Here is a 20922-nt window from a genome sequence, read left to right as displayed (position 1 = left end):
AGAGCTCAGCTTAGCATCCTGGGGCCATATTTCCAGCCAGAGCTGCAACAGAGACATTCTTCCTGTCCTCTGTTGGTTGAACTCTCACTCTCCTTTCAACTCATTTTACCATCAGCACTCACCTATTCCTCTTGGGAGGTAGGGGGCGGGTGTAAATTCTGAGCAAGAAGAGGCAACCATGAGAGTTGTGCAGAGTGTCGTTGTTTGGCTTAAGGCCAGACCTACCATTCAGGGGACACAAGCACGAAGCTCAGGTTGCAGGCCTCCTCTGAGGCGGTCTGATGGCTTGTTCATGCCCAAGAGGGAGGGCAGCAGTCTCTGGGACTGAGGGATGGAGCAGGGCTGGGGGAGGAGGAGTAGGGAGAGGAGGGCGATGGAAGGGGAGATAGGACAGGGGATACGGGACACAGACACGACCTAGGAGTCTGGTGTGGGGAACGGGAATAGGGAGACACTGAGGGAAGCAAAGATGGAAAACCAGGTTAGACGGTGCTGGGAGCTGTGTAAACCTCCAGCTGCCTCACAGTTGAGCAGAGGGTCAGTGCTGTTACTGCATTTTAGAAACATATCTAGGTTTCATAGTGGAATGCTCAAGGGAAGATGTTTTATATTTCATACAGTGGAGAAAAGGAAAAGTACAGATAATCTCAAAGAAGAAAAAAGTCTTTCAGAATCCCATTATCTGTGGATACTCACCATGAACATTTCTTTAAGGATTTTTTTTTAATGCAACTTGTTCTTTCTTTTTTTTGTAATTAATTAGTTTTATTTTTGGTTGCATTGGGTCTTTATTGCTGCGTGCAGGCTTTCTCTAGTTGCAGTGAGTGGGGGGCTTTTCTTCATTGCGGTGCGCCGGCTTCTCATTCCCATGGGTTTTCTTTTTGGGGAGAACGGGCTCTAGGCACGCAGGCTTCAGTAGTTGCATCATGTGGGTTCAGTAGTTGTGGCTCGAGGGCTCTAGAACACAGGCTCAGTAGTTGTGACGCATGGGCTTAGTTGTTCCGCAGAATGTGGGATCTTCCTGAACCGGGGCTCAAACCCATGTCCCCTCATTGGCAGGCAGATTCTCAACCACTGCACCACCAGGGAAGTCCCTCTCCATGAACATTTGGATTTGGATTTTTCTAGTGTTTTTTCCATGACTCACCCTATCTATGTATGTATCTCTATCTATCGATCGATTTAGCTTGAATTTATTTATTTATTTTATTGGCTGTGTTGGGTCTTTTTTGCTGTGCGCGGGCTTTCTTTTAGTTGCAGTGAATGGGGGCTACTCTTCATTGTGGTGCTCAGGCTCCTCATTGCCGTGGCTTCTCTTGTTGCAGAGCACAGGCTCTAGGCACGTGGGCTTCAGTAGTTGCAGCACATGGGCTCAGTAGTTGTGGTCCACGGGCTTAGTTGCTCCGCAGCATGTGGGATCTCCCTGGAGCAGGGATCGAACCTGTGTCCCCTGCATTGGCAGGCAGATTCTCTACCACAGAGCCACCAAGGAAGCCCTATAGTTTTTTTAAACAGAAACTTTCCTTAGCATGATAGAACAAGATAAATATTTCCCTAACCATTAAGCACTCTTTCATATTTTTTTGTGTGTATAATCAAGTAATATTCCATTGTAAGAATGAAAAATAACTTATTTACCCAATCTCATCATATTGGAACCTTGGGTTATTCCCAATTTTTACTATTATAAGCAATGTGAGCATTCTTGGAAACTGTTGTGTGCCTCCACGTTCATTTTCTTTAGGAAAAATTCCAAGTAATGGAAATGGGGAGTTAGAACTGTGCCTTTAAAGTGATGCTAGGAATTGCTGAGCTGCGCTTCAGATACTATTGATTGTTATCCTCAGTGTGTACCACACACTTCCTGTTTTGCCTTGCACTCTGCTCCTGGCTTCTCCAGCTGAGGTTTTCCTGTAGAAGCCAGCCCCACGGTCTCCACGGGAACAGTCCAGGGCAGGGCTGTGGGTGGCGATGGCTCTTGAAGATTCCTCCCCATGAGCATAAACTTCCTTTCCCACCACTCTCCTCCCAGGTGTTATCTCCCCTGGCCAAGAATCTCTTCCACCGGGCCATCTCTGAGAGTGGCGTGGCCCTCACTTCTGTCCTGATCAAGAAGGACATGAAGGCTGCAGCTAAGGTAGGTCTGACACTGGACTCTCCCCACACCCTTTGCTCTGCTCTCCTGGAGTGGTCAGGGGCCTTTCTTACTGTGGGATCCAGCTGATATCCTCAAAGAATCACAGAAGTAGGGGTAGCTGAGTAGGAAGGGCAAAAACACCTCACCCCACCTGCCAGTTCTATTGCTGAGCAATCTTGGGCAGAGAGCAGAAGCACTTGCCAAGGTCAGCGAGTGATCGGAACGGAACTGGGCTCTCGACTGCCAGCCCCATGCACGGTCCACTGAATCCATTTCCAAAAGGTGGGGTGCTGGGCTGGATGTGAGTGGTGGACTGCCATTGTGTCTTGCCTCTCTCAGGGTCTGAGATCTGATGAACTCACTGGCACCATGTGGGCCTGAGGTGGATTCTCCCTGGGGGCTTGGGACTGAGGTGGGTTCCTGGAGAAATCATTCAGATTGATTCATTCATTCATTCAACAAATAATTTTGATATAATCTGACATCTAGCAACCTCATGAAGCTGCTATTATAATTTAGGAGACAGATTAGTAATTATATAATTGCACAGCTTATAAAATGTCAACTGTGACAAGAGGAATAGAGGACAGGTACCTCATGTCATAACAGAAACTGAAAGAATCACTTAGTCCAGTGTGGGGGGGAGGTTATCAGAAAAGGCTTCCTGAAAAAAAAAAAAAAATGATTAATGAGTTGAGATGAGAAGGATGAGCAGTAAATTACTTGCTAAGAAAAGAATCTCCAGGAAGAAGGAACAGCCTGTGCAAATGTCCTGTGGCAGGAGCAGGTATCTGAAGTGAGAGAGAGTGAGAAAGGCTGATGTGGCCAGAGCAGAAAGAGTGGACAGAACTTGGAGTGAGGGGAGGAGGGGGCCGTTGGCAGGGCCATGCTGCACAGGACCTGGTGAGGACTTTGTCTTTACTTGGAGAGTGTTAGGAAGCCAAGGAAGGGTGAGTAACAGAGAGGCTCTGCTGAGGAGTGTGCATTGGAGTCAGTGATGTGGAGCGTTTTGGTCAGGCTGTGAGAGCTGGTTTGGTGGAGGGGTGGGGGCAGCAGCCAGACTGAAAGGGACTGGAGGGGAGGAGATAAGGCACCAAGAATTTTAAAGATTGTCGAGAATGTTTTTCAGAATTCTTTGGCTTTTAACAGCAGAAGCCCATTGATCAGGCTTAAGTTCAGAAGGGGGAGTGTTTTGAAAAGAAACAAAGGTGGCAGAGATGGGGCTGGATTTCGCTATCAAACAGGACCAGAAATTGGCAGAATGAAGAATCTAAGACTCTTATTCTTACGCCCTCTCTCTCTCTCCTCTACTTCCTCATGTGCCTTTTTATTTAATTTTTCACCAAATACATACTGAGCATTGACTTTGTGTCAGACACTGGATGAGGCTCTGGGCAGCCCACGCACACTCTCCCTGGACCCGCCATCATGGAGCCTGACTTCTCTCCTTCAGCATCTTCCCCTCTGAATGCACTTTGCAAGTGTCTGGCCTGAGGCCAAATGGCTATTAATTGGATGAGCCGAGATCTGAAATTAGACAGTGGGATTCTGGATTCCATGCTCTTGAGCCCCACTCCATGCTGCCTCTCTTCAGAGGTTCAGCTTTGAGATCATTATGTCAGTTTAACAGGGATAAGGCAGTGGAGGCTGAGGAGTGTAATAGGCACGCCTGGGAACCAGGACATCCTGGTCTAGAGTATCTTCTGCTCCCACGGGCTGCCTATAGAAACTGAGGTTGGAAGAGAACACCTTGTTATTGATGGAGGGTAGAGACGTGGCTCTTGAATTCTGCTGTCACCTGTGATCTCTGCAGCAAATTGCTGTCCTTGCTGGGTGTAAAACCACCACCTCTGCTGTCCTAGTTCACTGCCTGCGTCAGAAGACAGAGGACGAGCTCTTGGAGATATCTCAGAAGATGGTAAGTTTATCCACTCTTGTGGCCACACAAGCGCCCCAGCCTGTAAACATGGCCCCAGGCTTCATCATTTCAGCCATCCTCTTGCCCTGCAAAAACTACCCAGGACATTTTCTCACCTCTCAAGAGCAGTGTCAGAGCTCTGGATCCAAATGGGGAACTCCCTTCTTTCTTTTTTATTATGGAATATCTCAGATACTACCAAACACAAAAAATGACATAATGCACAACTGTGTAATAATTCCTTATATCTATCAAAACTGACTTTTTCCAATCTTGTTCTTGGATCTATTTTTAAGACATTAAACAGTACATATTCTCAGAGGTAATTATCATCCTGAATTTTGGAAATGGCATTATTTAGAACAAAGATTTTCAGAAAGGTTGTCACAATTTGTCTTGGTTAATTTACAAACCACCTCAATAACAACCCAGTGGTGGTCCAATTTTCTAGATTTTCTGCATATTTGCCTCAATAGTGATTCTAAAATAATCGTACAACTGCGCTTCATCTATCCATCCATCCATTCATCCATCCATTCATCATCTTATTGTATATCTGTCCATCCACCAGTGAACCCAATTCATCAATATCTTTTCATCAATCTAATATCAATTCATCTATAACATTCATTCATCTGTTATCAATCATCCATATATCTGTATTTCATCATCCATCTCTCTGAAATCAATGATCCATCCATTACTTAATCTGCTAGCTATCATCCGTCTATCCACTTATCCCTGCAATTCACCCACACTCCATGTACTGGCTAATTCCATCCACCCATCCATCCTTCCATCCATCTATCTGTCTGTCTCTGCTAAGTGTGTGTGAGGGGGAGGTAATAAAGTGGGTGATGCAGACATAATTGGATATAGTCTTTGCTAACAAGAAACTATTCAAGGAAAAACACGCCCATATATTTAGTGGCTTAAGTGTGGTGAGAATACAGAGGGGGAAGCGTTCGTTATACTCAGCAAGGATGCTTCACAGAGGAGGTACCATTTCAGGATTGATGGATGGCTATGGTCATGGGTCATCACAGGAAGCTACAGTAAGGCATATACCCAGAGTCTATCACTATCACATTTAGAGCCAATGGGAACTACTGGAGTAGCCTGAGGACCTGGACTCTCTGTGTGGACCCTGGACTCCTGAGGACACTCCTGGACTCCCAGGGGCCAGCCTCCAGCTCTGGACTCTGTTCTGTTTCCATGGTTAAGTCCAATGTAGCCTTGGATCCTGGCTTCTCAGGTTCAGATAAGGTGACCAATGTGTCCAAAGATAAAAACACAGCTGTTTTCTAATGCCTGGAAAGAGGGGAACTTATTTCAGTACTTCTCCATGTGGCACAAGAGATCCAGCCTATAAGGGGAGAGTTGGTGAGTTTGGGGAAAGCCAGAGAACCTAAGAGCCCATGTTATCCTTCTGAGATTTTCCCCAATCATCTGGAAGTGTTTCTGTGATTATCCTCTCTCCCCAAAATACACACACACACACACACACACACACACACACACACACACACATCCCTGGATTGCAGGGCTACAACCCATAATGGAGAACCCTTACTGGGACTTCCTGCATACTGGTCAGGCCTGTTAGCTACAGTGTAACAATGAAAACAACACAATCTTGGTGAACTCACAACAAAGAGAAGTGTGGGCTGGGGTGCACTTCAATGAGCTTGTATGAGTTAGGATTTTCTAATGCAAGAGGACAAAACTTATCTCAAAGTGCTTTGAGCAAAGAAAGGAATATGTTTTAACAGAATCTTCAGGTAACCAACTGAAAGTCCAGGTGTGGATGGCTTCAGGCATGTCTGGATCCAGATGCACATATGATATTGGCAAGAATCTGTCTCTAACCCTCAGCTTTTTACGTCTCTGTGTTGGCTTCACTGTCAGGCAGGTTTGTCCCCTAGGCAGGTTAAAGACAATAGCAGCTCTTTAGACTTAGATCCTAGCTGCTTAGAAACCATCTTTCCCAATAATTCCAGCAAAAGTTTCAGGTACACTCTATTGAAGTGACACGGACACATGTCCATCCCTGAAGTAGTCGCTGTCTTCAGGGAGATGGTGCCCCTCAGGTCACATATAGATGCCTGGATTCATGGAGTGAAAGTGGGTAAGAGATGGGTACCCTAAAGGGAAATTAGGATGTTGTTGCCTTGGGGAACAAGACGGGAACTGGGTGGAGGGCAGGATAGGCACGAGCCACGGTCCTCTCCAGAGCTCCCTCCCCCATCCCATAGCTACACCCTGTGCTCACGCCCAAAAGTCCAGCTTTTCTCCCAGGAAGCCTTCTCACCCACACTTCTGCCTTTGTTGTCACAGAAATTTTTTGCTGTTGATTTTCATGGAGACCCCAGAGAGGTAAGGACCTCTGCTTTCTTGAGTGCATGTTTTAACCCTTGAGGCCATAAGCTTAGTTAGTGAAAAGGAAAGAATTCTCCTTTGTAGAATCACAGTAAGGCCCAGAGGGGCAGTGACGTGCCTGGGTCAACAGCCAGGAAGACCAAATCTAGGACTGGAGCCGGTGCCTCTGGCTGGGGCTCCCAGGTATGAACTCTGTGTCCCCTGTGCCCAGCCAGCCCCCCATCTTGTTTACATTCCCCAAAGATGCCCTGTTGGGAGAAGGCTGGACTAGAAACTTCCATTGCGGGGAGTGGAGGCAAGGGCTCTTCAGGAGGCGTCACGGGGAGCCCGGATCTTCTCGAGGGAAGCTGCTGGGGTGACTGGCTGTGCACATCGCACTGTGTGCAGGGCTGCGAGGAAAGGAGCCATGAATCCCAGTCCTGAGGCACCACCCTCCTCCCAGCCACGCGGGAATTTCCAACCGCAGCCTCCCCAGGCCAGGAAAGCATTGAGCCCTTGGCAGCTGGTGCTTTATTATCAATAACTAGTGGTCTTTAAACAGAAACATACACGACACAAGGCTGAGAAAATGTGACCAGAGACTCTCAGGAACCTGATCCCTTATTTCCCGTGAGCCGTGGCTCAGTAGTCCCTAAATCAGAGTCACGGTGACTTTTTAGAACTTAAGAACCACGAATCATGAGAATGTTACCAAATAAATCGGGGGTCTCGCTGCTCACTGCTTACAAAATCAATTACGTCCTCACAAATGGTAGAAGAGAAAGGGGGCTTTAATCAGAACGCTGGCAATGTGAGAAGATGGCAGACTCAGCGTCCCCCGAAAACCACCTCCCAAGTTTCCATTCAGCCATGAAACGTTTTAAAGAGCAACAGAGAGGTAATCTCAGTTAATCATTGAGAAGGGGGTCACAGGCATGGCCGTCCCCCACTGCCTGCAGGCTGGTGTGCAGGGTGTCCACGGCTTGTGATCTTTCTCTAGGTGTTGTCTTGTTCACACAGTTTGGTCACACAGTTTGTTGGGGAGATTACTGACGGGGAGGCTAGGGAACTGGCCATCTATTCCTTACTTATTCTTTATTTCTATGTCTTTGATCTATGGGAAGAACCAACAAGTTAGGCAAGAAATTGTGTGATTTAAAGATTTGAAAGGTGTACTTGGGCTGGAGATGAGTAGAGCTTGGGGGTGCCAGGTTTAGAAGTTAGTTGCCATATAGCTTCCCTAAAGTGACCAAAAAAAGAAAAAAGAAAAAAGAGGCTTCCTGCTGAGGGTGGTTTCCTGTAAAGAGACGCTTACAAGAACTGACTATAGATGGAGAGATGCATAGATATACATACACTTCAAATTAAATACACGTTATATTGTATATTTTATATCAGTTTGAATGAAGATTGCCCCCTATCACCTGACCACTGCTGGCCCCTGGTCAGAGTCTTGCCCTCTGGGGTCCACAGACTGAGCCCCCATTGTTAGGACCCTGAGTGTGTGGCCACCACCCATGGGCACACAGGATTGTGATGCTGGCCATGAGCTCAGCCAAGTGGAGAGGAGGACGTGAGTGTGACCTCGAAGGGGAAGCACAGACACTACGCTGCCCTCTTCCCCAGAGCTATCCTTTCCTGCCCCCTGTGCTTGACGGAGTGCTGCTGCCAAAGACGCCCAAAGAGATTCTGGCTGAAAAGAAGTTCAACACCGTTCCCTACATCGTGGGAATCAACAAGCAAGAGTGTGGCTGGATTCTGCCAATGGTGAGAAAGTGCAGGCTTCCTCCACTTGCCTCCCCTGCCTGTCACATCACCCCTCCCATCTCTGGGCACAGGACCCCTCCTTCTACCAGGGCAGCTGCCCCCTTCATACAAGTTGACATTTCCTTGGAAACCATCTCTGGTGGCTCAGCTGTCATCTAGGTGGTGCAGCCCTAGGGACCCCAGTCCCCACACACTCTCTGCTTGTCCTCCCATCCCAGAATCCTGAAATGTCGGTGCCAGGAGGGCTGCTAGAGAGAATCATTGGGCAGATGAGAAACCCAAGGCCTAGAAAGGGGAAGGGGCTCGGGAGTTAAGGAGAGTGAGGTGGGGACCTGTAGCCTCTCCTCCTTGGACTTGGCGCTTTCATAGTTTCTCCATAAATTCTGCCCACGCCACGCTTGTCACACACTCAGTCATTTACCTGGAAAGATTCAAAAGAGACTGTTTCCTCCTGAGTTAGAATTGACTTCTAAAAGTTAGGAAGGGTTTTCCCTTCTGTCAAAAATAAAGAAAGCCGGACACTAGTTGAAGTGGCAATGAGTTTGGTTCAGTTACACCCTTGCTGTAGGGAAAATATCCACTGAGAACTGAACCCAAATCCCTGAAACTAAAGGCTGGAGCCTATTTAAGGCAGGGGACAGGGAGGAGGGGGCTTGTCCATGTGACTGAGCCACCTGGATTTGTTAGCTGGCATTTATCTGGAGAAGGAACAAACTTCTCCTGTCTTTATGGCAGGAGGCTGTGGTATAAGTACAAGCACAGTGCCCACTGAAGTTCAGCCTTTATCTTCCCACAGGGACTGGGGGAGAGAGAGTGAGAATTAGCCCCTGAATGTTTGCTTTTCATAGAGATGGCTCTCAGGTCCTTAAGGAGGCAGTTTTGGGTAGTAGATTTACATCTCAAAGGGCAAAGAAGGGATTTATAATACGAGGGTGAGACAAAAATTATCTGCACTCTGGCTGTAGAATTTACAGAAGTTTTAATATAACAGAGTGCGGATAATTTTTGACTCACCCTCGTAACAAGGTTTCTAAAGTAACTGCTCTAAGAAGGGGTTCAGGGACCTACCTGCCTATCACCAGGTTTTGGCTGGAACAAAGAGTAAGTTTTCCTGGTAGCGCAGAGCTTTTTAAGGGGGCCTGGGGTCATCCTGGGGACGTGGCCTTAAGCTGCTTATAGCCGTGCTAGAGTTTGGTCAAGTCTCTTAGTACAGAGTTTTGATGAAGTCATTACGTGCAGAATTCAGAGGTTATACCGAAGAACCAAAGCCACAATGGCAGAATTTGGGGCTTTCTCAGTTATCTGACACAGGTGGGGTATTTGTGAGGTCTGTGTCCTCTGCCCCAGAGCCCTCCACTTCAACACTCGGCTGGCTGAAACCTTCCCTCTCTGTCTTGATGGCCACTGTGGAAATCTAGCCTGACTGTATGTGCAGACATAGATACATATAAATCTGGAACAGGGACTTCCTTGGTGGTGCAGTGGTTAAGAATCTGCCTGTCAATACAGGGGACATGGGTTCCATCCCTGATCTGGGAAGATGCCACATGCCACAGGGCCACTAAGCCTGTCCACCACAGCTTTGGAGCCTGCACTCTAGAGCCCGTGAGCCACAACTACTGAAGCCCGCACGCCTAGAGCCCGTGCTCCTCAAGAAGAAAAGCCGCTGCAATGAGGAGCCCCTGAACTACAATGAAGAGTAGCCCCAACTCTCTGCAACTAGAGAAAGCCTGAGCTCAGTGACGAAAACCCAACACAGCCAATAAATAAATAAATACATAAATAAACAAATTTATTAAAAAAAAAAAAAAAAAGACTGGGACAGCTTCCCTTAACAATTATATCCTCTTTGCACTCCTTGACTTCTGAATATAAAAGTCCATTTGATTCATTGATTTTGCCTAACTTATCAAAGACGCATGCCCATCAAGACAGGACAAAGTGACCTTTGGCCTGCATTGGTTTGGTCTGTTGGTCACTGGTTTCTCCTGCCATTACCTGATGACTCACAACTGCTTAACTTTTGCTTTAACAGTTCATGGGCTACCCACTCTCTGAAGGCAAGCTGGACCAGGAGACGGCCACATCACTCCTGTGGAAGTCCTACCCCATCCTTGTAAGAGTTGAGGAATCACAGGAACTGGTTGAGCCCGAGAGAGGGGCAGGGGCTTGTCCCAAACTGCAGAGCAATTAAATGGCAGAATGAAGACTGGGGCTGGAGGCTTCTGCTCCCATTCTTATGCCTTTCGACCTCACCACCAGGGGTGGGCGGAAGTGGTTGCACAGGGCTTGAGAGGGTCACCATCGATGCAAGCCTTCCTCCCTGGCTGGATAAGCCATGCTGTTCACTAGGGCTTGGTGGTCACTTTCACTCTTGATCTATTTCAGCACATCCCTGAGGAACTGGCTCCAGTGGCTACTGAGAAGTATTTAGGAGGGACAGACGACCCTGTCAAAAAGAAAGACCTGTTCCTGGACTTGATTGCAGATGGAATATTTGGTGTGCCATCTGTGAATGTGGCCCGTCGCCACAGAGGTGAGTCACAGGCATTGGACAGGAGAAGGACACTGACTGCACCAGCTTCTCACTGTATTCTCTCCTAACCCTCAGCATAGAAAGATATGTGGAAACTCCAAGGTCCATTTCATATGACCTGGGGTGGGACACTGTCCTATTTTGGTTTCCACCTATTTTGGGTCCTTTGAAAAGGATCCAAATACAAATGCTTTATTTGGGGGGTGATCCCAGAAAACACCAGTAGAGGAGTGGAGAAATGACATGAATGAAGAAAAGCTAGTCCACACTGCCCTGTCAAGCAAGTATCCACCGTGGGCATCTGGAGCTGGGGGGCTCTGGGGAAGACGTGTCTCAGGGTTATCCCAAGAAAGTGGCAAGAGAGCTGGGGTATTTATTCTCCAACTTTGTCAAGACGTTGATTGAAGGCTGTTGCCGAGGGCTGTTAATTCCCTGGTGCTTTGACCTGCTGCACACGTGAAAGGCCTCAGGCAAAGAGCTACAGATGCAGGAGGTAGAACTCAGGCTGGCGTGCCCAGAACCAGGGATGGGGGAGGCACCGACAGCATCTGCCACAGGGCTCCTCCCCTCATTCACCTAGTCTGCAAACCAGGAGGTGGTTCTTTGGTCCAGACCTCTCTTCCTAACCAGGCTAGAAGGGTTTAAACTTTGAGATTCTAGAAGCATGATAAAACGTAGCTGCAGCTGACCTACCGTGTCCCCAGGCACTCAGTACAGTCATTTGGAGGTGCTAGTTACCACTTCTTCTTCCCTAGGGTCCTAGAGACCAGCCAGGGACTGCCTGGGGTCAAATGTGTTCTTTCATAAACTGGGTCTTGCCTCCTGCTATGTGTCTGATTTGTAGTATCTGTTTCTGCATCTGTGCTGCTCCCAGCCATACTGGACTTGAGTTTTTAACCTCACATCTCGTGACTTTGAATTCAGAGTTATTGCCAGCACTTCCCAGAGTTTATTTTTTTCATTGTTGTATTTCTCTCAATCTCTTTTTGATAAAAAATAAGTTTTCCGAGTATAAAATTAATCTTACCATTGTAGAAAGTTTTGAAAATATGGGAACATGTAAAGAAGCAACTATATATCACTCATAATTCCTTCACCTAGAAGTATCAGCTATAAAGTTTTGACATTTTTTCTATTAGTCTTTCAATCTCTTACATATAATTTTAAAATTAATTTTATGTTGTTGTTCCTAGAACGCTATATTATAGCCATTTCCTTAATGTCAATAAAAATCCATGGGAAATATCAATTATTTCGTGGCACTTGGATTAAAATTTACCTAGTATTCCTGTCCTATTGGATATTTGTCCTGGCTGCTCCTTTTGATGCCGCAGAAAACATCATACTCAGCATTATGTATAAATTTTTAACCAAGTCTCAAATAATTCTCTTAGGGTTGGCTTTTTTTTTTTAAGGGTTTTTTTGTTGTTGTTGTTTTTTTGTTTTTGGCTCTGTTGGGTCACTGTTGCTGCATGCAGGCTTTCTCCAGTTGTAGCAAGCGGGGCTACTCTTCAGTGTCGTGCCTGGTCTTCTCATTGTGGTGGCTTTTCTCGTTGCAGAGCATGAGCTCTGGGGGATGTGAACTTCAATAGTTGTGACTCACAGGCTTAGCTGCTCCATAGTATGTGGAATCTTCCTGGGCCAGTGATCAAACCCATATCCCCTGCATTGGCAGGCGGAATCTTAAGCCCTGCACCACCAGAGAAGTCCCAGGGTTGGTTTTTAGAAGTGAAACCATTAAGCTGCCCTGTAGAAGCATTTATTTTAAAGTTCTTGACACATTTTGTGAAATTGCTTTCCAGTTTAGGGGAGTGTGGATTTCTTAATTCCCTCACTTGGGGGAGTCAGATTACAAGAATAAAAATAATGTTACCACTTTTATGTAAGTCCTTTCTCACCAAAAAAAGAACATCATGTTGTTTTAATTTGCATCGTTTTTATTACTAGCTCTCTCCTTCCCCCTGTTTCTCTTGTTGCTCCTAATTGTTATTGAATTCTCTGCCCTACTTGTAGGGATTTTTAAAAAATATTTATTTATTTATTTATTTATTTGGCTGTGCTGGGTCTTATTGTGGCAAGTGGGATCTTCATTGTGGCATGCAGGATCTTTTTTCTTTTCTTGGTTGCAGCATGTGGGATCTTTAGTTGCAGCATACGAACTCTTAGTTGTGGCATGTGGATTCTTAGTTGCAGCATATGGGCTCTTAGTTGTGGCATGCAAGATCTAGTTCCCTGACCAGGGATCAAACCCAGGCCCCCTGCGTTGGCAGCTTAGAACTTTAACCACTGGACCACCAGGAAATTCCCCCTGTAGACATTTTTTTGATAAATCTCAGTAGTTTAAGGCAAAACATTAAAAAGGAAGAAGAGGAGAACAAGGAGAAGAAAAATATCTTTCAGGCAGCATGCTGCCATAATTAAGTTCTCTCATTCACTCTAGCTCGTTCTTTGTATGGTTGGGTTCTGAATTCCTTTCTAACACTTCTGAGTGGCAGGGACAAGGTAAAACACCCTCCTTTCAGGGAGTGCTGCTTGACCCAGAAGCAGCTGTTTAGCAAAAGGATTAAGGAAACACAGAAGGATTGCTTCTTCCAAACAAGGCTTCTTGCTAAACCAAGGGGTCAGTGATGGGGGGTAGGGGCAGGGGAGGGAGGCAATTAAATAAATTATTCTACACCCTCCTGTGGGGATGGCATATACTCTTACACCATGTAGTGCACAAACATTTAATGATTTGAAGAAATTTTATAGTCATTACTATAATGACTACATATCTACTACTATCAAACTATGTATCCTATACTATCCTTATTTTATATACATAGTTGGGATATGTGCTAAGATATTAACAGAGGGTTCTCTGAGCTGTGGGATTACTGTGATCTTCTTCTTATTATTCCTTTTTTTCTGCATTTTCCAAATGTGATCCTGTCCCCAAGAAGGGAAAAAGTTGTGGTATTTCCCCTGCAGTCTGACTTGGGGCCCGACCCTTCCCCGAGAGAGTCACTGGCTCTGGGCACAGCGATCAAAGCGCAGAGCTCCCCAGGCGGGTGGCCCACGCGTTCGCCCTGAGGGAGCAAGATGGGCAGCTCTGCTGACGCCTCAGCAGGAAAACTCACATCTTCTTGGGGCTTAGAGAGGGGGTGGTGAGAGCAGGGGCGGGGGAGAGGAGGAGAGAGGAACGTTCCCTTCCTTGGCCCCTTCTCCCTTCTGCCACGACCTTAACACTCTCCAGGCCATGAAGGAAGCAAGACATGTGAGATGACAGAGAAAAAGGAAATGCTGAATTGTGGTTTCCTGAGACACAAGGAATAGACTGTCCCCTTTCTGCATAGGCTTGTATTTAAATATTGGCACTTTCAGAGCAGCAACTTGGATTTACTTGAATTTGTTTCACTCTTCTTAAAATAGGTAAGGAAAACTCTGGAAACACTCAAAAGCAGGCAGAATGGAAGGCATCTGTTGTGCTCCAGGTATTCTCCAAGGGAATGAAAAGTAGCCTGTTATCAATGACATGCAGTGGTATTTCTCTGCACATAAACTGTATGTATCCAGATGTTCTGGTATATGAATGCGTCAGTAGGCAAAGAGGTTTATAGGAATTGACCCCATGCCTCTATAAAGATAATCATTTTGAATCAATTTCCCCAAAGTTTCAACCTTCATTCATTCATCTCTTCATTCATTCAGTAAATACCTGGCTCAAATCTAGTCTTACCTCCCCCACTATGCACCCTTAAGCAAGTCATAGAACTTTTCCCAAACTCTTTTTCTCTATTGTGCTGATAACCAGGGGCTTCCTGCAGGGACACACAGGGTCTGGCACACAGTTGGTTCTCACAATAGGCAGTTGCTATTAATATTGTCATTCACTCATGACGGGGCATGCCCATAATTTCCTGATGCTCATGGCCTCCTGGAGACCTTGATACCATCCAGGTGTGCATCTGATGAAATGACCTGTGCCTGAATCCATGTCTTCCAGATGCCGGAGCCCCTACCTACATGTATGAGTTTCAGTATCGCCCAAGCTTCTCATCAGAGATGAAACCCAAGACGGTGATAGGGGACCACGGGGATGAGCTCTTCTCGGTCTTCGGGGCTCCATTTTTGCGAGGTGATGGCCCTTTGGTGACTACAAACTTGGACATAGGAGATCTAGGTGCAAGTCTTGGTTTGGTGGCCTTGGGCAAATTCCTCCTTCTCTCCAGGTCTTAGTTTCCTGAATTCACCATAACAGAGTTGAAGGAAAAATGGTCCCAACCTCTCTCTTGTTTTAATGTGAATGCTGGACAATATGCCCTCATCCATGGTCACTCTAAGAATCCAGACCTGGGCATCAGCAAGACAGGAGGCAGGTCACCTTCAGGGCCCTGCTCAGAGCTACAATGCCACCACGCACTCCCCACTCACAAGAGCATATCAGAATGTGTGTGACAGTAAGGTTAGAATTGCTCTTAACCTTAAATCAGGGCTAATGTGTGTATGTCTCTCTATCCAACCATCCATCTATACTCATATCTGTTAAAATTAAATACATTTAGGAGTATAATATTTTAAAGAAACACTTTTCACAGATGTCTTCACTGTCTTAACCATTAGCACTTACAACTTGTGTGTGACACACCCCAGGGCTGTACATGACACCCAGAGCCTCTGGGTACTTTCTGGGTGGATGACTCTTTGGGACCTTGCAGCTTGGTTATTTTTCAGATTCTGTGAAAATGCTGTGGGTGAAGGACACTGAAAAGAGACCCAAAGGAGAGCATCCTGGGAGGTTGGGTTACTGCAACAGAAGCCCTGGAGTGTGGCCCTGCGACCCTGAGGGGGGAGGGGCAGGCGGGTGGGCAGAGAAGGCCAAGGCAGCCAGTGTATGGATGGACTGCAGCCCTTCACTGAGCCCAACCTAGGTCAGTAACTGTCAAGCTTAAAGTGCACACGAATCACCCAAGATCTTCTAAAAATGCAGGCTTTGACTCAGTAGGTCTGGAGTAAGGGCTCCATTTCTGAATTTCTAACAAGGTCTCAAGTGCTCCTGCAGCCCCTGAACCACACTGTGAGTAGCAATGGCTTTGTCTCCTTCCCACAGATGGTGCCTCAGAAGAGGAGACCAATCTCAGCAAGATGATGATGAGATTTTGGGCCAACTTTGCTCGGAATGGGTGAGCTGGGGGCAAAGATGGAGCAGGGTGGGAAAGGGGCAGGGCGTGTCTGCTGGGCGGGGGGAGCTTCCAACATGTGATGGTCAAACTCCACACCCTGTGACCTCTGACATGAGAGCTCCGTCAATGGACAGGCTGCCCAGGAGAGGATCACCTTCTGTCTCTAGAGGCATAGGAGCCTTTGGCAGAGATGAAGCCAGGGCTCCCTGACAATATCACAGGGTTGTTGGGACCACACAGTAGCTTTGGTGAATTTCTATTTATTTCTGTTCCCAGGAACCCCAATGGGGAGGGGCTTCCCCATTGGCCGGTGTATGACCAGAAAGAAGGGTACCTGGAGATTGGCGTCACCACCCAGGCAGCCCACAAGCTGAAAGACAAGGAAGTGGTTTTCTGGAATGAGCTCCTGTCCAAGGAGGCAGCAAAGAAGCCACCCCCGTTAAAACATGTTGAGCTGTGAACGGGAGGCCCAGCTCGGAACCCCAGACAGGGATATTCTATAGAAGGTGTTTATGGGCCAAAGAGGCATCGTATGTGGAGGCTGGGGAATTATCTGATGGGAGTGGAAGAGGTCAGGGAGGGGGAATTTCTGTTTCTGTGGCCTCAATTTTGGAAATAAATATTCTCTTGGAGACCACGTCAGTGTCTTTGTCTGGGGCTGGAATGAAGTCATCCTCATTAGCGGGAGAAGGATGAGAAAGGGCACCGTTGGCAGGAAGGTGACTCGGGCAGTTCTCCCTTGGCCTCTGGACAGGAAGAGTTCAGCAGGCTGGGCCCTGGCAGGGGCTGAGGGTGACACTGCCCCTGGTCCATGTCTCTGGGCCATCAGCAACCCCAGTGAGAGGATGTGGGGGGACCAGAGTGCAGTGTCCCTCTCCTCCATGTGGAGGACACTGTAGAGATGGAGGTGGCACAGACTGGTGATGTACCTGGGCTGGGAAAGAGGGGGGCTTGCCACAGTGACACAGTGACACTGTGATGTGGCCCTTATTGGCCCTCCCACAGGTCTACAGTTCTTTCCTCACCTTACACAGTATCCTCCCAGGCCCCTCCCTGAGGCCATCGCTTCCAACAACTCCTCTGAGCCCTTTCTACAGCCTGGACCACAGCACATCCGAGCAGTGACCACCGTGGAATGAGTCCCTGAAGCGTAACTCGAACACTGTCTCCTTCCGAGTCCCTGGGGTGGCTTCTGGCTTCATCTGGGATGTAGAAACCTTTGAGGAAAGCCACTTCCACCTTCACAGAAGGGAAATGGATTATCCTCAAAATCGTGACTTTTCCTGATTCATTCAGAGTTTGCAAGGCAAACACTTACCCTGAAACTCAGGGAAGACGGCACTTTGGAGGAGAGAGGGGATGTGAACACTGGCTTCCTGTCTGCCGCAGGTTGAAGATGCAGTCACCATATGTGTGAGTACAATTACTCTAAATATTCGAATCGAGGAGTAAAGGCCAACTGTGAGCGAGTATCAAAGTACAAAATCCTAAAGAAAACCACAGACCCACAGGAAATTGACACTAGTTACAGGCCCTTCTCCATGAACCTCTATCAGGGACCCATGAGAAATATTGGGAAAAGGACGTAAGACCAGAGAAAACCTGCCTCAGGGGTGCAGGCTTGAAGCTCTGCTCAGACACGTCTCCCTTAAAAAATAAACTCCCCAAACCACTGAAGAAAGGTCAGCAAACCCACTTCCCTTGGGGCCCCAGGTAAGCCCTGCTGTAGATGAGGGAAAGGAAAATTTTTAAATTTTATATATACATACAAATGTTCAGTTAAATCCTCGTGCAGGTGACAGCAGAAATGATAGGCAACCTCCTGCATCTGTTTGGAGGACGGGACCGTTTGATCATGACGTTATATCCCGAGTGCCGGCCCCTCTTCTGTGGGAAAGAGGGTAACCCTCTCGGGGAATTGGCACGTGCTCCCGTGGTTGATGAGGACGACACAGGACACAGCCACGCACAGCAGCCCCGGCTTTATGGGTCTGTAGGGAGAAAAATATCTGCTATAACATGACTGATAGTAATAAAGCAATAGCTGATATTTTCGTTGCTTGCTGTGTGCCAGGCTTCCAACTAAGATGGTTGCATCTATTATATTCTTAACTCCTAAGCTTACTGCGTGAATTACATTCGCAAATAGCCAGCAAATATAATTTTACCCTTTTACAGCAGAGGCGACTGAGCAGAGAAGGTATGTCACCTGGCAGGAACTGACACACGTGGAACTGGCCATCATGCAGGCCTACTGCAGCCTCCTGCCCTCACATCTGTCCCCTCAACACCTCACACCACACTGGGCACCGTGTCATCCCATGCAAAGGTGAAGACACCGAACTCCTGGCACAGAGAGAGCAGTGGGAAAGCCTCTGCAGAGCTCTGTGACGTCTCTGGGCTTCGGTCTCCCATCTCTCTGCAGCTAGGAGCATAGCTGCACTGTCTCCGAGGACCCTTCCAGCTTATACTAAGGAGAGGCAGGATTCAGCACCCAGGAACCTCCTCCTCTGCGTGCCGAGGCCAGGAGGTGAGACAGCTGTCGTGTAGATGGGTTCCTGTGACTCCAAGCTGTGTGACCTTGGGCAGGTTGCTTACCCTCTCTGGAACCAGCACAATCACTCCACTCCCTGCAGAGTCACTCTCTCACTGGTTCCCGTGCAAAATCAAAGGTTTCTGAGTCTATGGGAGTGCTGTGGCATTGACTTGTTGTTCCATGGGGCTTATTAGAGGACATCCACACACCCTCGGGCCCTGGAGAAGCAAGCTTCCTCTCCACCCCTGGCCTCCTCCTGAGCCTTCTTGCAAAGCACTGAGCCCTTCTCCAGGAGCTTGTTGGGAGCTCCAAGGACTCTCTGGGCACACATGTCAGTGTGCATAGAGGGATCCTCGTGGCCACCATTGAGGAAGTCCGTGCTAAGAGCGAGGACGCTGCCTCAGTTAAGCTCCCGCACGGAAATAGAATCACTTGGGTAGAAAGGAAGACATGAAACCTCAGAGAGTTCTATCAGTGACTTGCCCAGGTCGGGAAGGGGCAAGGTGGCCGTGTCTCAGGACGCCCGATACCAACACCCATGCCCCCAGTGCAGGCTGGCTCCCCAGGCCCCCTCTTCACACAGGGCACCTGAGGCCAATCTTGGGCCTTCCTCCCTTGGGAGCCCCAGGACTGCTCTTTCTCTTGGATGGCCCATCAAGGAGGCATTCCCTCCACAGACCGCCAGGGGGCCCCACACGTGGGAGAGATGACCCCTCCTTCCCTCAGCACACTCTTCTCCCTAAGACACAGCCCCAGGCCCTCCAAACTGCGGGACAGCCCTCACCCTGCAGAGGAAGACACCACATCCTTCTTCTGGAACCAAGTCTCACGTCCGTGGCTGGGAAAGTCTCACCAAATCCAAATCAGTTTGGATGTTGACGGCAGGGCACATTTCAGCCTAATCGAGGGAGCAACTGCCAAAGAGTCACAGCCAAGTCCCTGCAGGGAGCTGTCAGGGGTGGCGAGTGTCCAGTCGGTAGCCCTGGGCAAGTCAAGACTGGTGTTCCCTGTGGGGAGGTGGGGGGCAGGGGGCATGGGCACTCCAGGCATGTGTGGTGCCGCCAGTGAGGCATCCGCGAAGTTCCTCAAGGACGCGAGCACACGTTCAGTGAACATATGTGCCGCCTAGAAAAGGCTCTCATTGTCATAATGTGTCCTTCACATATTTAAGGCATTTTATGTGTTGAAGGGAAAATGGGGGTTCATGGGGTGCTCCCTTGAACCCTTTCTCTTCACAGTTCTTTTTACTGCCCAAAGGTTAAAACTGTGGTCCAAAGTAGAAAGAGGTCTTTCCGGGGTGTCTTAGAAGCAAGTCCTGCAAAGAAGTCAAACAAGAGGGGTTTTGGGTTCCATCCCCTCTGGGTCCTCTTCCAGGCTCTCATCCCTGAGGACTGAGTTTGGCAGGGTCCCCCAGAGAAGGCAAATGAGAAACGGAGAACTGTCTGGGCAATCCATTCTCCGAAGGCGAATGGTGGGGAACCTGTGTCTGTCCCACACCCTATGTCACCTGGGGGAGGCTTTGGTTTTAAGCTGAGACACTGCAGCTCAACGGTCACCTGACCTGCTGAGACCCTCGTTGGGGTGGGGGTGGGGGGCACGGAGGAGGGCCCTACTGTGTGGTCCAGAATCCAGGTCTCTGCACTGCCAGCGCAGTTCCCCACCCCAGCCCTGATGGGCATGAGGTCTCTTTATCCAAGACAAACCAAGGAAACCAGAGCCAGAATACAGTCAGCAACTTTTATTCCAATTCCCAGGTTTCAGAGACAAAGGAATGGAGCATCAGGTCAGCTTGTATGCAAAAGTGTAAACGGCAGGTTTGTCCAGGTGGCTCTGTTGACACGTGGGGCAGGCTCTGCGCTGACATCAGGCACAGCAGCTGCACTTGTCCGAGGCCCCTTTGCAGATGCAGCCCTGGGCGCACTTGGCACAGCCCACGGGGCAGCAGGAGCAGCAGCCTAGGGAAGCAAAGGCACAGGAGAATGGGACCACACGGTATCCGGAAACACCCTTCCCAATGTCAGGCCTGGGCTAAGCTGCCCTGAGGTGCAGGCCCTGAGTTTAGGATGGCGTCCTGTGTCCTGAGAGAGTTGCTCTCGGACACTAGGTTCAGGTGGCCTGCCCCACCTGTGCCTGGCATGGGGCACAGAGCCTTAGTGAGACACTGATGAGGGCCTCTGGGCCAAAGAGAAAGGCAGCCCCCAGAGCCATCAGTGATGGAAGAAAATCCCTCACTATCGAAGTGGAGGCAGACCCCTCACAGAGCAGCACCCTTTTGGGATAGGGAAGCTCTGGGCTGCACCAGGTCATAGAGACCACCCACGGTCACTAGTTCCAGTCCATAAATTGCTTCAGTCCCTGAGAGGATTCAGGAAAATGAAGCAGGAGGCAGAAGTACGAGTTCTAGTGAGGGGTCTGAGGTAGTTTGGTGCTGACCCGTTTGAGCCTCTGTCTGCCTGTTCTCTGGTGAGAGCTTGGGTCTCAGACACCTGACAGTGAAACCATGCACAG

At 48.4% G+C, this 20922-nt stretch overlaps 1 protein-coding gene across 8 annotated transcripts in view; it reads left to right on the top strand.

The window, feature by feature from the left end:
- LOC130837990 (liver carboxylesterase-like) overlaps positions 1–20922 on the top strand; it is a 97147-nt gene that overhangs the window by 35542 nt on the left and 40683 nt on the right. For 3 of the 8 annotated variants that reach the window (XM_057710738.1, XM_057710732.1, XM_057710729.1), the window contains exons 6-14: positions 2033–2137; positions 3951–4055; positions 6393–6431; positions 8040–8180; positions 10216–10296; positions 10569–10716; positions 14702–14833; positions 15806–15878; positions 16155–16515. The exons of 2 other annotated variants lie outside the window; for them this stretch is intronic. In XM_057710738.1, the coding sequence (XP_057566721.1) occupies positions 2033–2137; positions 3951–4055; positions 6393–6431; positions 8040–8180; positions 10216–10296; positions 10569–10716; positions 14702–14833; positions 15806–15878; positions 16155–16338 (1008 nt within the window). In that variant the 3' untranslated portion in view covers positions 16339–16515. Of the gene's footprint in view, positions 1–2032; positions 2138–3950; positions 4056–6392; positions 6432–8039; positions 8181–10215; positions 10297–10568; positions 10717–14127; positions 14413–14701; positions 14834–15805; positions 15879–16154; positions 16516–20922 lie in introns of those variants that run through there. 3 more of the 8 variants (XM_057710735.1, XM_057710736.1, XM_057710737.1) reach the window with 3 other exon arrangements.

Source organism: Hippopotamus amphibius, chromosome 16 (assembly GCF_030028045.1).
Source record: "Hippopotamus amphibius kiboko isolate mHipAmp2 chromosome 16, mHipAmp2.hap2, whole genome shotgun sequence".
Taxonomy (NCBI): Eukaryota; Metazoa; Chordata; class Mammalia; order Artiodactyla; family Hippopotamidae; genus Hippopotamus; species Hippopotamus amphibius.
Note: the sequence above shows the minus strand (reverse complement) of the source record. Positions and strands in the feature narration are given on the sequence as shown.